Source organism: Trachurus trachurus (assembly GCF_905171665.1).
Source record: "Trachurus trachurus genome assembly, chromosome: 20".
NCBI classification, from domain to species: Eukaryota; Metazoa; Chordata; class Actinopteri; order Carangiformes; family Carangidae; genus Trachurus; species Trachurus trachurus.
Window position 1 is genome coordinate 3454665 of NC_139911.1, and position 17455 is coordinate 3472119.

At 42.2% G+C, this 17455-nt stretch overlaps 1 protein-coding gene across 1 annotated transcript in view; it reads right to left on the reverse strand.

Annotated features, from left to right (window-relative positions):
* sspo (SCO-spondin) overlaps window positions 1-17455 on the reverse strand; it is a gene marked incomplete at its 5' end in the record, with an annotated part of 128753 nt that overhangs the window by 107446 nt on the left and 3852 nt on the right. The window contains 16 exons of the mRNA XM_083995240.1: window positions 433-527; window positions 1887-2103; window positions 5009-5264; window positions 7293-7458; window positions 8344-8568; window positions 9327-9499; window positions 10807-10933; window positions 11030-11171; window positions 11913-12165; window positions 12911-13067; window positions 13695-13820; window positions 13949-14034; window positions 14288-14446; window positions 14537-14639; window positions 15600-15823; window positions 16881-17051. Of these exons, the coding sequence (XP_083851366.1) occupies window positions 433-527; window positions 1887-2103; window positions 5009-5264; window positions 7293-7458; window positions 8344-8568; window positions 9327-9499; window positions 10807-10933; window positions 11030-11171; window positions 11913-12165; window positions 12911-13067; window positions 13695-13820; window positions 13949-14034; window positions 14288-14446; window positions 14537-14639; window positions 15600-15823; window positions 16881-17051 (2680 nt within the window). The remainder of the gene's footprint in view (window positions 1-432; window positions 528-1886; window positions 2104-5008; window positions 5265-7292; window positions 7459-8343; window positions 8569-9326; window positions 9500-10806; window positions 10934-11029; window positions 11172-11912; window positions 12166-12910; window positions 13068-13694; window positions 13821-13948; window positions 14035-14287; window positions 14447-14536; window positions 14640-15599; window positions 15824-16880; window positions 17052-17455) is intronic.

Below are 17455 nucleotides of genomic sequence, written 5' to 3' on the forward strand. Positions count from 1 at the left end.
ATCATCACCTGAACCACATCTGGTTTTATATAAAAACCACTGCTGGGATTAAACATTGACATTATCCCACAAAAACTGATTTATTAACTCTTCCTGAGTTAAAATATTCTTGCTGTGTTGTTTAGGAATAAATGTGAACATGTTTTCTTTCCATTATTATTATTCAAGGTCTGAAAAGACTTGATCTTTTTTGTTATTTAGACTAGTTTAGTCATTTTCAGCCAATAAAAGCTCTAAATGACAATATTTTTATTTCAATTTTGGGAGAAATGTTGTCGGTAGTTGATAGAATAAAACAAAATATTTTGTATTTAATATTACTCAAACACATAACTATAAATAGTAAAAACAGAGAAACTGATCATTTTGGGAGTGGTCTCTTAATTTTTTCCAGAGCTGTATGTGACGCAACGAGACGCCTGCATACGTTACCATGTGTTACAGTCTTTGGTGATGGTGTCGTTGCTGTAGTAAAGTCGGCCGTTATGGTGACACGGACACTCATCTGGTAAAACGCAGCGATCCCCCTGAAGAGAACAAGAAAATAATGAGGAAATCTTAAATTTAAGAAACTACAACTCAAACTTAAGCATCCTTGAGCATCTGCAAAAGCCTATTATAAATAAAATGTATTATTATTATTATTAACTCTAAACCCTTTATGTGCAAAACGAGCCGAATAACATTGGGCCTCATTCACCAATATCTTCTAAAGTATTTTCTTAGATTCTTTCTTAAGTCGATCCTAAAAAAAGTCTTAAGAAAACTCTACGTCAGATTCATGAAGGTGTCCAGACTTATCTGAGCTGGACCAGCGCATCGGGTTTATGCGCCATCATAAATAAATCGTATAATCATAAATGATCAGTGCGATTGGATGGTGTGGTTCCCAATAAACATGATTGATGTAGTGTTTTTTAAGAGGCCGCAGCGCTTTGTAAAATAATTACAATAATTATTTAAAACGTCATAAATGATAAGAAAATTATTCTAATTCAAATTATATAATATAACACAAATGCAGAACAGAAGAAAACGCGAAAAATAGTTAGTATGTTTTTGAATGTGTGTAGATTTTGTTCCTAGCCAAGAAAAAATCCTGGATAAGAAAACATTCGTGAATGCCACAATCTTCGTAAAAACTGTGCAAGTGGGACTTCAGAACAAATTTGGGTAACTCTTTAATTTACAGGCCGTTAATTACGTGATAATGTCAAGAAATTGCCTAGAAATAATGGTAATTTTCATAGTAATGTCATGTTTCTCATAAAGGCTTTTCATGCTTTGTATTTTTGAGGGAAAGGCCAGAATTTTTCTCCACCAAGTTCTTTGCAATTGACCGTTATTTCTGGGCTATTTCTACACAATCAATTGTTATTTCTTGGCTATATTTCTCGACATTACTATGAAATTGACCGTTATTTCTAGGCTATTTCTAGACATTATGATGCAATTATTGTTATTTCTTGTCTATTTCTTGACATTATCATGTAATTAACGGCCTGTAAATGAAATAATTACCCAAATTTGTTCTTAATAACTATGAGGCTGATTAACTGCATTTGTGCTGTTCGTCCTATTCAAGTTCAAGTTCTTGCAATTGACCGTTATTTCTGGGTTATTTCTACACAATCAATTGTTATTTCTTGGCTATATTTCTCGACATTACTATGAAATTGACCGTTATTTCTAGGCTATTTCTAGACATTATGATGCAATTATTGTTATTTCTTGTCTATTTCTTGACATTATCACATAATTAACGGCCTGTAAATGAAAGAATTACCAAATTTTGTTCTGAATAACTACAGTATGAGGCTGATTAACTGCATTTGTGCTGTTCGTCCTATTCAAAGTCTGAGAGCTAAATCTGAGCTTTCACCCACTAGTAGGACAGTTCCCTGTGGACAGACGCAGCCAGACAGCGGCTCTTTGCAGCTCGACTGCTGCCCAGCACTGGAGCCCCCTCCCCCCTGGCCAGGGGGGTCCAGGCTGGAGCAGGTGAGGAGGCAGGAGCGTGGCGAGTAGATCAGAGAGCCGGGACACGGGTTCACCTCCTCACAGCGCTCCTGAGTGCAGTTAAACAGCCCCCGTTCACACACACTGCAGAGGGAGGGAAGAGCAGCAGAGTCAGCAATAAACTCATTTGTATTAAACATCAACCAAAATGAAAAAGCAAGGTGTTAATCTCCGATGAGTTTACGATGCATCAATACATTTTTATTTGACAGTTGCTAAACACTAAACAGTAGATATGAAAGTGATGAAGCAACAGCAGCATGTGCAAGTGCAATGTGTAACAAGCAATCTCTAATTTTCAAAACTCCTGAGCAGAAATTCAACTCCCCTGATGACCTGCTTGAGCGACTGTGAGCGACAGCTTAAGCGAACACACAGTACGTCCACATGCTGGTGCTATGGCCTCTCTCCAACTCCAAATATCAATACAATTGGCTATTACTATAATGATTAATAACAGATTATTTTGACAACATTACCTAGGCTACTCCATATCTAGGTCAGTTACAGTTAATGATAACAAAATACAATATTGTTTTGGCAAAATAGAGTTTGCATTTATTGCCATATGAACAATTATGTCAAAAAATAACTAACATCAAGTTGGTGTCATCAACTCTTGGCACTGAAGTATTCTTGATATGAACAGTAATAATAATTCTCAAGCAAAAACTTAAATCGTAGTTGCACTACAGAGTGTGCAATTTTTTTGTCTTCTGAGCAAAGAGGTGGGGAGCAGTGTGCAATTGCACAGTAAAACACCTTAGAGGGAACAGTGGTAACAAGTGTCTGAAAAATGTTGTATTTCTTCACAGCAGTTCATCAGGTCGAAGCTCAATGTGCAGGATCAAAACTCAACAATTACATAACCATGAGAATGAGTCAGTAAAAGGAAATTAAGGTCACTGAGATAGACACACACACACACACACAGACACACTGTAATGGGACTGAACACTAGTCTAGTGGCACCACAGTAACTCAGAGTGATGATCTTTGCAGTTTTGTGGTGAAGAGACGCAATGAAATCAACCTATCCTGAAGCAGGGAGCAGGAACATAGAGCGATTTCATTAGAGCCCTCACACCACCACAGACTCACTCACACGGCCACTTCTAGTTATCTAAACACACATTAAAGTCGTATCTGTAGGACACACACACATACTAGACAGGGAAAGGTTATTTCAATCTGATTTCATGGCCTAGAAGATCCTGTTATTAGAATAACAACATCGCTTACTTCTGCTTTAACTAATCAGAAAAAAGCTATCTGGAACTAACTAGATAATATTTAATTCCAGATAATCAGAGGGTTAAACATAACTGTGTATTGTGTATAGACCATACAACTGATGGGAGTTATTTGAGTCACCCTATTAAATCGAGGCTCATTCAAGCTGCACCAGGCTTGTGAAACTGTGCCAAGAGATTAAAGTGGAGGTGATATCAAAGCCGATGGTGGAGAAAACATGCTGACTCACTCTGATATTTTATCATAAACCACCTCATGATAACAGCAGCACGTAGATAACCACAACAGGAAGAACGTCCACTTTTTTTTCTTTCTTTTTTTTACGACCAGCTGTAAAATATCATCATTCTCAGAAACTGGGCCAAGGAGAGATAGTACTGAATTAACCTCCTCCACCACCACCATAATGTTTTCTTAGTGTGTCTGCCGTCCGCTGTTGCAACAGTATTGCCTCTGTGCAGCGCTGTTAAAGTTTAACCTGAGAGAAAAGGACCGTTAAGAGACGATTCTGTGAAACGAGCTGAAGGAAACTTTCCACTGTGGTTTTAGCTGAGTTGGCTGCGGCCTTAAATCGATCACATCTCCAGATTCATTGGTTATTTTAAAGGAGCAATATGTAAGACTGTGGACAAAACTGTGACTTTGTGATTGGGTGAGAGCGGTGGGTGGAGCTACAACAGGCCAAAACACAAAATCAAAACAGAAACATGATTTGCGTGCTGCAAAATCTTTTTAAATGCGAATATTCTGGCTGTATTGTAGTTTTCAGTTATATCAGGGGGTTAAATTAACATGATTACTTTGTCTCTGGTGACATACTGGGTGATAATATGATTACTTGGCAGCAGGGATTACGTACTTGTTTTCACAATTAAATGCGGCACAATTATTTAATCGTGAATACCGTTACTTTCCAAAAAAAGACTGATTCCCTCCAAACAAACGTATTAAGTCAATGACGGCTCGCCAGCCTGTCAAACATGCCGAAATGAAGTAGCGGAGGAAACGTAACACTGAATTAGTAGGAATTTAAACATTAGAGCGTCATTTGCGTCATGAGCGACTCATGTTTTCATTCATCAAGAATTAAAGTCAGAGGTTCGAAGACGATCGGCGTTATTCTCAATCATGACTTGCCGCGAAACCGAAAATAAGGAAACGCTGGTCGGCTCGCCCAGCATTTCCGCCACCACTAATAATAACAAAATAACGATAGAGACAAAACGATATATTTATCGAAAATGGGCCCATTAACAAGTGTGGGTAGCGTAGATTCATCCAAATTAATATGAGACTTTTTTATTGTCGCGGAATTTTTTGTTCTGCCGATGGAGAAACTCCTCGTTGTCCCTTTAATGTATAATAAATGCATAATCGTGATTATTTCTCTGACAATAATTGTACCAAGTCTAGTGTACTAAATCTATGATCACAACATCCCTACTTGCCAGACATTTCTTACAGCTTCTTTTTTTTTTTTTTTTTTTTTAATATTTTTTGGGCATTTTTTATGCCTTTATAGATAGCACAGTTGAGTCAGACAGGAAACGGGGAGGCAGAGAGAGGGGGAATGACACACAGTAAATGGCGCCCGACGCGGGATTCGAACCAGGGCCGACTGCAGCGAGGACTGTGCCTCTATACATGGGGCGCCCGCTCTAACCACTACGCCACGCGACGCCCCTTACAGCTTCTTTTTAAATCTTAGATAAACCCCATCAAAATATTTTCATACCATGTGTTGCAGTTGTTGTGGAGAACGGCCCCGGGCTGATACGTCTTGTCTTCCTGCACACATGGACACATGTTGATGGGGACACACTGGTTGTGGTGGTCCTGCACCAGTCCAGCAGGGCACTGACAACCAGGAACACACATCCTGAGGTCCGTTCCTCCGTGTCCGTCATCGCAGCCCAGCTGCAGGTCTGAACAAGAGCTCCCGCACGCACGACCACACTCCTGGTGCAGCTGACCGCCCGAACACCGGACCGCTGAGGAGAGAGAGCAGAGGGGGGTGAACCGCTGAGGAGAAGCATCCTCGGTTACACTTTACAATAAGGGTACGCAACATCAGAGTAGTTACTGAGGAACTAATGAAGAACTAATGAGTAACTAATGAGTAGTTACTGAGGAACTAATGAGGAACTAATGAGTAACTAATGAGTAGTTACTGAGGAACTAATGAGTAGTTACTGAGGAACTAATGAGTAGTTACTGAGGAACTAATGAGTAGTTACTGAGGAATTAAGGTACACAAACATTTTAGTAGTAACTGAGGAACTAATAACTAATGAGGAACTAATGAGAAGTTACTGAGGAACTAACGAGGAACTAATGAGTAGTTACTGAGGAACTAATGAGTAGTTACTGAGGAACTAATGAGGAACTAATGAGTAGTTACTGAGGAACTAACAAAGAACTAATGAGTAGTTACTGAGGAACTAATGAGGAACTAATGAGTAGTTACTGAGGAACTAATGAGGAACTAATGAGTAGTTACTGAGGAACTAATGAGTAGTTACTGAGGAACTAATGAGTAGTTACTGAGGAACTAATGAGTAGTTACTGAGGAACTAATGAGGAACTAATGAGGAACTAATGAGTAGTTACTGAGGAACTAATGAGGAACTAATGAGTAGTTACTGAGGAACTAATGAGTAGTTACTGAGGAACTAATGAAGAACTAATGAGTAGTTACTGAGGAACTAATGAGTAGTTACTGAGGAACTAATGAGTAGTTACTGAGGAACTAATGAAGAACTAATGAGTAGTTACTGAGGAACTAATGAGTAGTTACTGAGGAACTAATGAGTAGTTACTGAGGAACTAACGAAGAACTAATGAGTAGTTACTGAGGAACTAATGAGTAGTTACTGAGGAACTAACGAAGAACTAATGAGTAGTTACTGAGGAACTAATGAAGAACTAATGAGTAGTTACTGAGGAACTAATGAGTAGTTACTGAGGAACTAACAAAGAACTAATGAGTAGTTACTGAGGAACTAATGAAGAACTAATGAGAAACTTATGAGGAAAAATGAGTAATTACTGAGGAACCAAGGTACACAAAATTAGAGTAGTTACTGAGGAACTAATGAGGAACTAATGAGTAGTTACTGAGGAACTAATGAGTAGTTACTGAGGAACAAATGAGTAGTTACTGAGGAACTAATGAAGAACTAATGAGAAACTTATGAGGAAAAATGAGTAGTTACTGAGGAACCAAGGTACACAAAATTAGAGTAGTTACTGAGGAACTAATGAGGAACTAATGAGAAGTTACTGAGGAACTAACGAAGAACTAATGAGGAACTAATGAGGAACAAATAAGTAGTTACTGAGGATCAATGGTACACAAAATTAGAGGAGTTACTGAGGAACTAACGAAGAACTAAGGAGGAACAAATGAGAAGTTATTGAGGAACTATGGTACACAAAAATTAGAGTAGTTACTGAGGAACTAATGAAGAACTAATGAGTAGTTACTGAGGAACTAATGAGTAGTTACTGAGGAACTAACGAGGAACTAATGAGTAGTTACTGAGGAACTAATGAAGAACTAATGAGAAAGTTATGAGGAAAAATGAGTAGTTACTGAGGAACCAAGGTACACAAAATTAGAGTAGTTACTGAGGAACTAACGGAGAACTAAGGAGGAACAAATGAGAAGTTATTGAGGAACTATGGTACACAAAATTAGAGTAGTTACTGAGGAACTAATGATGAACTTACTATTGCTTAATGGTCAGTTCTTTAGTAACTCCTATCATCAAATTGCTGAGGAACTAATGAGGAACTAACTATGACTTAATCATTAGTTACCCTTTTTGTGTAACCTAAAGTAAAGTGAGACATCAAAATGAGTAACTGCTCTAATTTTGAGTAGCTCAGTTCCTCACTAACTACTCATTAGTTCCTCAGTAGCTACTCATACTTGTGTACCTTATTGTAAAGTGTTAACCACATCCTCCACCACTTTTAGCCAGTGACTTTCCTTCCTTCCTTCCTTCCTTACTTACGGCAGAAGGTGTGGTTGCGCCACTGGACGGCGACGCCCTCCTGAGCGCAGTGTTGTGCGTAGGCGGTGAGGACGGTGCAGTGACAGGTCTTCTGTGGAGCGCAGCCGCAAACCTCCGACAGACAGAGGCGGAAATAGGGCTCCCTCTCCACCACGTCATGACACACCTGACAGATCACAGGGGGGATGAGGACGGATGAGGGCGAACTCTCTTTTTTTCGTGTCTTGCCTCACTCCCGAGTCCATGACCAGCAGATAGACACCATCCTTTCGACTGTGCGTGCAGTAACAAGGGAGATAGAGCCGTATCGCCCGTAATTAGCTTAGCTCAAACACTGTAAGTGTATGGGTAGTGTTAGCCTGCCTCCACCTAAAGTCATCAGAGAAACTCTTCAGCAACTCTAAATGGAAACCAGCGGGCCGATCTTGGTCTCAGAGCTGACAAAACTCTCCGGTAAGGCATCTTGAGCGGTCAAATGCCGCTAACGGGACGAGATCGGTCAAAACGGAGGGTTCAAGCAAAGACGGTTTATTTTGGTTCAAGCTAGCTACATCGAGGGTAGGTTAGCTTCCTGTTTCAAAGTAAAAGCACAAATTCTATCGTCATGTTTTTCTGTATGTAAAGGGCAACGGGTGTTTTATTTTGTGAAAGTAACAGGAAGTGCGTTGGTCACAACGGCTAGCTTGAGTAGCGCCGAATTCGTCCGAACAAAATTGTAAACAGCTGGTATTTAGACAAATTAACGACACACTGCTGATCTAAACAGCTACTTTCTTGCCTAAAAATGTTTGAAATGTTGATAAAGTGATATATTAACAGAGTTTAGAGCTAAAATGAAATCAGCTTCTGAGGCAGGCTAACACTACCCATACACTTCCAGTGTTTGAGCTAAGCTAATTACGGGTGATACGGCTCTATCTCCCTCGTTACTGCACGCACAGTCGAAAGGATGGTGTCTATCTGCTTGTCATGGACTCGGGAGTGAGGCAAGACACGAAAAAAAAAATGTTGGCGTCTCCCTTTAACACACATATACACACACACACTGTACCTGGAAGACAGGGCTGTGGATGACGGAGCACACCGTCTCTGCGTAGAACCTCCTCTGGGTGTATGTGGTGCAGGCATCCGGTGCAGCTCCTCCTCCTCCGGGGAGCGTGCAGCGCTCCGATGTGAACTTCCCCGCGAAGGACGACACGCTGTTCTCCACGTCTCCCTCCGGCGTGGTGAAGTCATCGTGCTGGTTCCAGGTCAGCGTCCCGCACAGGCCGCGCACCTCGAATACAAAATATTAACACTAAGTTAAAGTCACTTTCTCCTTCCTCCTGTGGTTCCGTTTAGTGCAGTGTGGTTTTAAAGGGATAGTATCATTTTTTAAAGTGGGGTTGTATGATCTACAAATAGCCCCTAAGTACTTTAATTGCAGTAGAAGACTCTCTGCACTCCTCCCGTTAGCAACGCCAGCCCATATCCCTGCCCAGAGATTTACAACATACAGTGTTGTGAATGGACCCAAAGAAACGGCCTATTTTCACGGCCTAAAAGAGGTTTTACCTGAAAAAAAAACACACAGTTCCATTGTTCGCTATAATATACTTTTTTCCAGCCCTTCAAAGTGCAGGAAAAACACAGTTTTTATTTGGACCTAACCAACTGCTGATCGGCGGGCGCTAACCCTGGGCGGAGGGATACGTGAGTTGGTTAGGTCCAAATAAAAACTGCGTTTTTCCTGCACTTTCAAGGGCTGGAAAAAATTATATTATAGCGAACAATGGAACTGTGTATTTTTAAAACCCCTTTTAGGCCGCGAAAATAGGCTGTTTCTTTGGGTCTGTTCACAACACTGTATGTTGTAAATCTCTGGGCAGGGCTATGGGCTGGCGTTACTAATGGGAGGAGTGCAGAGAGTCTTCTACTGCAATTAAAGTACTTAGGGGCTATTTGTAGATCATACAACCCCACTTTAAAAAAAATGATACTATCCCTTTAAAAATGGCACAAGAAGAAGATGAAGACGAAGAAGACGACGATTACCTTGTTTGCAAACCCAGGTTGCAGAGTGATGAGGGCTAAGGGGCCGTCGAGGTACCAGAGCAGCTGGGCTCCAAAAGCCTGGATGAGGAGGAATAAAGAGGAGGCCCGGCGCACGACCAGGTCTCCTGTGACCACAGGCAGCGCCTCGCTCTGACCGTTCAACGTCACTGTACCTGGAAGCAACAGCATCAAGGACATCATTTATATATTTTAGAGTTTAGAGTTTAGAGTTTATTTATTTAGCACACACATTTCAATGGTGCAAGGAGGGAACGAAGCCAGTTGGCTTGTACATAGGTTCCACCCCTATAACAAATTACAGCAAGACAAATTTCAATGGCTAACAAATAAACATAGAGAAAAAAAAAGAGACAAAGTGCATACATAATCAATGTTATATGAGCAAAATGAACAGAAATGAGAAAAAAATAAAGAGATAAAGTGCAAAGTGGGATATTGAGAGAGCAGAGAGAGGAAAGAGCGGGAAATTCAAGAGAAGTTGAGATGTATTATTAACTGCTTTTTAAAAAGTGAATAAGAAGAAATGGATCTTAATGAAGGAGGTAGTCCATTCCAAAGCATAGGACCTCTATAAGTCATAAGTCATTTTATTTAAAGCTGAACTCTCCAGGTCTGGTGTCTCCTCCTCTGTCTCTCTAACCCTCCTCTCCTCCATGTGCATTTGTTTTTCAACAAAGCCGGTGAGAAATCAATCCATGGAGCGGTGGATAAGGTTATTTATCATCTACCATGTTACCATGTGTATATCTGTGTAGTCTTATCTGTCATCAACAAGAGATTACGGGTTACGGGTTAGCGCGTTACTGTACGTTTGTGTGGCGGTGTCGCCATGGAGACGAGAGCTGGGACACCGGGTCGGAGGCTCTGATCTTACAAGGTTGGTTTTCAGCCAAGAGACGCTAGGTGGAAGGCAGAGACGCTCCATTCTCCCTGGAACTAGTTACAAGTCATTGATTTAACCAGCACTTACTCCAAATCTGTTTAATTAAGGTAAAAAAAAAAGTAGCATAGTTGAGTTACAAATCCTGCATAGATCCTCTTTGATATTTGTTGTTCTGTATGATTTTTTTCCCCTGCAAAAGTCTTAGCAATTTGATAACTTTAAAGTTTAGTTACTCTCGATTTGTTGGGAGTAAAACCATGACCTCATTCAGCTTAAAATTGATTTTCTGCTCATGCTTGTCCGCCTAGTAAATGTTAGAAAAAGATTAAGAATGACTTTATTAATCCCTAAAGGGAAATTCATTTGTCTGGCAGCTCAAGAATTAAAAAGCCTTAAGGTACAAAGGATCGTATATATCTTTCTGTCCTGCAGCAAAGAGAGGAGTAAGCCCAGTATGTGTTAACAGTTCACAGCTGCTTTTTTAACGAAAATAACAAAAACGAGAAAGTTGTTCGGCGCAAAATCAAAACGAGCCAGGACCGACTCGTCAGAGGACTGAGTGTTAAACCGACTCACCGGTGTCTGTGATGGTGACTGTGGTGCGCAGCGCCGTGACTGACATCTCCCTGAGACAACCCAGACCTCCTCCGGCCGTACACTCCCCACAGCGCACCTTCACCACCAGCTTCCTGTCAACAAAGTCCTGCACACACACACACACACACACAGAGCGTCAGCACAAAGGGGACGTGGGGAATACGACACACACACACACACACACCTCATGGTTCATGCTCACCTCCACAGCAGTGAAGGGACAGTCTCCGCACGGTAGCGAATACCTCTTTTTGTCAAAGGTGGTCACCTGTAGCGCCCCCATCAGGCTGCACTGGGCTGCACACTTCTCCCCAGTGCACTGCCACTGGCCTGCTCGACACACACTGAAAAGGTTTGGCGTTTAAAGGGATAGTTCAACATTTAGTCAGATTCTCCTCTCACCATAATCCCTATAGTCGTAGCAGTAGGTTCATCACCTTTAATTATCGGTGCATGTTGTTTTGAGATCGGCGGGGCAGAGACGTGAGCTGCTCAGTGAACACAATGGAGGTGAACGGTACAGGTCCCCTGTCCCTCATCAAACTCATCAAATACACAATCCAACAACTCCACAACGCTCTGGTGGACAAGTTGTGACCTGCACATTCACCACGCTATGAGATAATCATGTTACATTACGAGACAAGAGTTGTTTTAGAGGCCGGAACTACTTTCCAGACACGGCTGCTGGGCGGAGGGATTTCAAAAGCACAAGTAGTTTTGAGTATTTGCTTCATGTGTCGTAATGTTACATAATTATACATGATTATTTCATAGTGTGGTGAATGTGCAGGTCACAACTTGTCCACCAGAGCGTTGTGGAGTTGTTGGATTGTGTATTTGATGAGTTTGATGAGGGAAACCAAGAAATCCCATGAGCCTCCGTAGCGTAGCTCTGAGCAGCTCACGGCTCTGCTCCGCCGTTCTAAAAATAGCTTGCACCGACAATTAAAGGTAACGAACCTACTGCTATGACTATAGGGATTATGGTGAGAGGAGGATCTGACTAAATGTTGAACTGTTCCTTCAGGGAAAACAGGCATAAACAAGACGTAGAAAACAACCAGACAAACACGAACACACACCAGGTGTTGCATCTCTGCTGTATCCTGTCTCCTGACTGGAAGCTGCGTCTGCGGTGGAAACAAGGACAGTCGTCTCTTTTCAGACAGAGTCCCCGGTGCAGGTAGAGGCCCGGCGGACACTCGCAGCCCCCGACACACTCCTCCCTGCACTGACCGACGGCTGCAGCCGGCCCCGGGGGGTGGGGAGAGGTGCAGCTGGGGGGGCAGGAGGAGACGCAGTCAGAAAACACCTGACCTCTGGGACAGACGCGACCTGGAGAGACAGTGAGACAAGGAAGCGAAGGGTTAAAGGGATAGTTCAACATTTTGGCAAATTGGCCCATTGCCATAATCCCTATAGTCATAGCAGTAGGTTCGTTACCTTTAATTGTCGGTGCAAGCTATTTTTAGAACGGCGGAGCAGAGCCGTGAGCAGCTCAGGGCTACGCTACGGAGGCTCATGGGATTTCTTGGTTTCCCTCATCAAACTCATCAAATACACAATCCAACAACTCCACAACGCTCTGGTGGACAAGTTGTGACCTGCACATTCACCACGCTATGAGATAATAACAAAACATTACCAGATAGAGTTGTTTTAGAGGTAAATTCATGCAAAACCGCTGATGTGCGTTGCCTTCAGGGACAGTTTTTCAGCAAGCAGTCTCTGTATTTATCCTGTATTTACCTCGAAAACGGCTCCATTTCGTAACGTTCCATTATTATCTCATAGCGTGGTGAATATCCAGGTCACAACTTGTCCACCAGAGCGTTTTGGAGTTTTGGGATTTTGTATTTGATGAGTTTGATGAGGGAAACCAAGAAATTCCTTTAGCCTCCATAGCGCTCCACCGTTCTAAAAATAGCTTACACCGACAAATAAAGGTAACAAACCTACTGCTATGACTATAGGGATTATGGCAATGGGCCAATTTGCCAAAATGTTGAACTATCCCTTTAACAGATAATAACACAGTGAGTGTGTGTGTGTGTCATGTGTTAACGTTTGATCTTCTTACCACACAGCGTGGCCGTCCGCCACATGACGATGACGTGCTGCTGGGCACACTCTCGGGCGTAGCTGGCCAGGGTGTCACACACCGCCCCCTCCCTCTCTCTGGGCGGCAGGCTGCAGAACAGGTAGAGACAGGTGTCGATGTACGCTGCCGGGTCCACCTGAAACACACACACAGACATACACACTTTTACACTTCACACACAGTCAATCTGCAGCTATAACATGCACCAGTCAGACATGAACGAATCCTGTTGCAGCAGAGAAACACTGTGTTGATTACAGATTGGTATTTGTGGAACTATATTTGCTGCAAACATGCATATTATGCATTAGATTATGTCATAAAAATAAGAATTGCACCAATATAACAGGGGCAAATAGAGTCAGAGAGAAATAATCACGGCTAAATGTCTCTGAATAACCTCCTGATAACCACAATTTGGTTACTCATTCATTTAATTCATTGTGTAATAAAACCACAAACTGATTTCTGGGTCATGCTCATTGTATCTTGAATTTTTTTTTATTAATTATTAATTAATTTAACTCTGCCACTGACACTCAGCAGCTTTCCACACAGCCATAATAATCCAATAGTCTCATGCTTTCTTAGAGTAAATTATTGACCTGATATCAGTTATTAAAGGAGTTTGATTTATTGCTCATTACACAAATTTACAGGCTTGGCTTTCAAACAAATTAGATGAAAGAGTGTCTGCAGGACAATGGGATCTGGTGAGTTAGCAAACAGAGGTGTGTGTGTAGGAAGTACCGGGGTGTCTGACCTGGGGGTGGCAGTGTTTGAAGGGGTTTTCCAGCAGTCGATGGCACATGGATTCTGCCTGTCGACGCAGAGCGGGGTCGCCTGAGACGTCACAGCTGTGACCGAGCTCGGCCGCATCGCTGCAGCCCTGAAGGAGGAGAGAGAGAGAAGTTTTGCTATTTATTTTATTGTTGGAGATGAATATAAGCATTGAAATAACGGTTGCTTTCACTGTGTATTCAGACATCACAAATACATAAAGAAACAGGGCATTACTTCGCTCTGCTGGTCGGGAACTTTCCACGAGTTGCCGAAGCTGGCGGCGAACTGAGACACAGTTCCTCCCATTGTGGTAAAATCATCTACGAAAGAGAAACCAACACACTGTTACATCCGCACAACAGGGACAAGAGTTAACCCCAAACAAATCACTGGTCAGAAACCAAGAGAGATTACACTCTTCAGTCTGATTTTATTTGCAGAAAACGCCCTAAAAACCTAAATTAGGCCTGAAAAGTCATGAAGGGAAACCGCATTTTAATCTCTTGAGATAACGATATCACAAAAAATGATTTCAAGTACAGCATGGACTGGTGTTTATCGTGCGTCTCTCACCATCGGCGTTGTTGTTGTAGACTCCACAGAGCCCCCTGGTGGTCGCCTGGTGCTCGGCGGTCACTGTCAGGTAGACGGTGTTGGCCAAGTCAAACTTCACTCTCACACCCAGACCGCTCTCCACAAACACAAAGTCCCCGAGCCAGTGGACGCTCACACCTGTGGGTACAAGGACAGTAACAACAGGTCAGTGAACAGTGTCTCTATCCAGACATACCAACGATACCAACGGAGTGTTTTCGTACTTACCATTCTGGAAAAGAGGTTCTCCGTTTGGAACAGGGCGGTTGTTCAGTGTTAAGTTCCTGTGAACAACTGACACCAAATCCAGACCCAGCATCATCTTCAAAGCCTGAGGAGAGCAGCCATGGATATAAAACACATGCAAAACAAACATTTACACCATCATCTAATATTGTACAACAACAAATCAATAACCATGTTGATCCATTCATCGTCCAATGGTTATTGGATGTATGATGTAAACACGGAAGAACATCTCGCAACTTTTTCATGTGGCGGCTTCAGGACACTTGGGTCAGTACAGACGAGCAGTATGGAGGTATCTGGATGTTTCATAGTGTGTGTTTTGGACGATTCAAAAGTGAACTCTATCCGCCGCCATTATATGAAAATCCGTTGCCAGCCGGACCCCCCCTGGAACTCCAAAACCGTTTTTCTCCGAACCCTTCCTTGGCATGAAGGTGAGTAGAAAATTGCTGAATTATCGATTTTGGGTGAAGTATCCCTTTAGCTTTTTATCGATATTCATGACATTTAATCAAATTTTACTGTTTCCATAAGGAAGTTTTAATTTGATATGGCTTAAAGGGATAGTTCACCCAAAATTGAAATTTCACTCATTATCTACTCACCCTCATCTACTTGTTTTGTAGACGAAGCTTTTCGAAGCTCCTCTTCCTGGTTCGTCAAATTTGGACGAACTGGGAAGAGGAGCTTCCGCTACAAACAAGCTTGAAATATAGACTTATTTAATTTTTTTCGGAACAATTTCGCATTTCGGGGCTTCAATACAAGAGGGACATTACATACGAGCAGCATGGAGGTATTTGGATGTTTTTTGGTGTGTCTTTTTGTTACGAAGACAGTTGGTATCCATTTGCAACCGTTATATGGACATGCTCTGCTACACCGAGACCCCTCGTAACTCAGAGAAGCCACGGAGGACTCTGAAACTTCTCCCAGCCCTTAGTCCACATGAGGGTGAGTACATAATGAGTGAAATTTCAATTTTGGGTGAACTATCCCTTTAATGCGAACATGGTTAATGATTCATGAGCTCCATCGTCACCTTGGAGCAGTCTCCTCCTCCGTCGCACACGGTGCCGATGTATACGGCCCAGGTCCCGTCGGTGGACGAGGACAGCAGGTAGGTGCAGCCGCCCTGGAAGTGGAAGTGCTTCCTGTCAAAAGTGCGGTAGTGCGCCCCGCCCCAGGACATGCAGGTGGCCGAGCCCTGTGGCGCCCGGGAGCTCCCCAGCAGGCCGCTACGCACCAGAGGGGAGGACTGGGAGTCTGGAGACGAGGCACAGAGGAGGAGGGAGGAATAAAATAAACATGATGCATATGGTTCTTCTTATATTTCATTTCATTTAATTTCATAATCTTTATTTAAACTCAGAGATATATTGAGGAGTAACCTCATTTACAATATAGCCGAGATGAAACACAAAACATATAAGGACACACTGCAAAAACTCAAAATCTTTCCAAGAATATCTGTCTTATTTCTTGTCAAAATGTCTTATTTCTGGAAAAAAAAACTAATCTCTTTCCACTTAAAATAAGATTCATCACCTAAAAATTAACTTGTTTTTAGATAATTTTCACTTGTTTCAAACAAATTTTCACTTGAAATAAGTAGAAAAATCTGCCAGTGAAAGCGAGTTTTTTGTGCTTGTAATAAGAAAGAAAAACTTGCTCCACTATCAGATTATTTCAAGTGAAAATATGCTTGAAAGAAGTACAAAGTGTCTAAAAACAAGCTACTTTTTAATGTTGATGTTTAATGAGTCTTATTTTAAGTATAATGAGATTTGTTTTGACTAGAAATAAGACAAATATTCTTGGTAAGATTTTGAGTTTTTGCAGTGCAGAAGACAAGACATTTGAAACATACAAAAACATAACAGAATACCAGAATTTAAAGGTGAGTAGGGTAAATTGAAACATACTGTAGTTAAAAGCACGAGCAGTTAGAGGTAAAATAAGATGTCGTTATGGTTTTAAATTGTCCTATTGATAAAAGTGAGGTAAGTTTCAAATGATTTTGCAGAGTGTTCCAGGTTGTAGGTGCAACAGTAAGAGAAGCTGCTCTTTCCAAGTTCGGTGTTAACAGAGGGAACCTGCAGTGTGAGCCAGTCTTTTGAGCGTGTGCGATAGAGACCTGCATTGAAAGATACTAGTGAGTTAATATAAGATGGTAAGAGACCAGTGAGAGCTTTAAAAAATGAATAAAATCCAGTGTCGATCACGCCTGTTAGATAGTAAGGGCCATCCAACTTTGGAATACAGGTCACAGTGATATTATATAAGAATACAGGCACCAGAGAGAGAGAGTGTGTTTTCTGACCAGGAAGGAGAGTGTAGGTGCAGGACAAGCAGGTCTGGTCGGAGGCGTTTCTCCAGGTCAGGCCCCACAGGCTGCTGCAGCACTGCTCCAACGACATGAGGGAGGAGTTGTGGATCCCAGGAAACTCCTCGCAGCTCCACGTAGAGTAGCACTGACCGCGGGCGCCAACACCTGGGAGGACGACCACGGAAAAAACAAGGACAAAATACGTAAATGTAGAGGAGAAGAGATGGAAGAAACAAGTTATGAATCACCATTAGACGGCTGGATTACTGTAATGCACTTTATTTTGGAGTTAGCCAGTCCTCCCTTGCACGTCTCCAGTTGGTGCAAAATGCGGCCGCACGCCTGCTAACTGGAGTACGTAAGAGGGAGCACATCACCCCCATCCTGGCCTCCCTCCACTGGCTGCCTGTGCATTTTAGAGTTCATTTTAAGATTCTTTTATTTGTTTTTAAATCTTTAAATGGACTGGCCCCTTCTTACCTCTCTGAACTTCTTCACCCCTACGCCCCTGCTCGGTGCCTCCGGTCAGCTGATCTGCTGCTCCTGGAGGTACCGAGGTCCAAACGGAA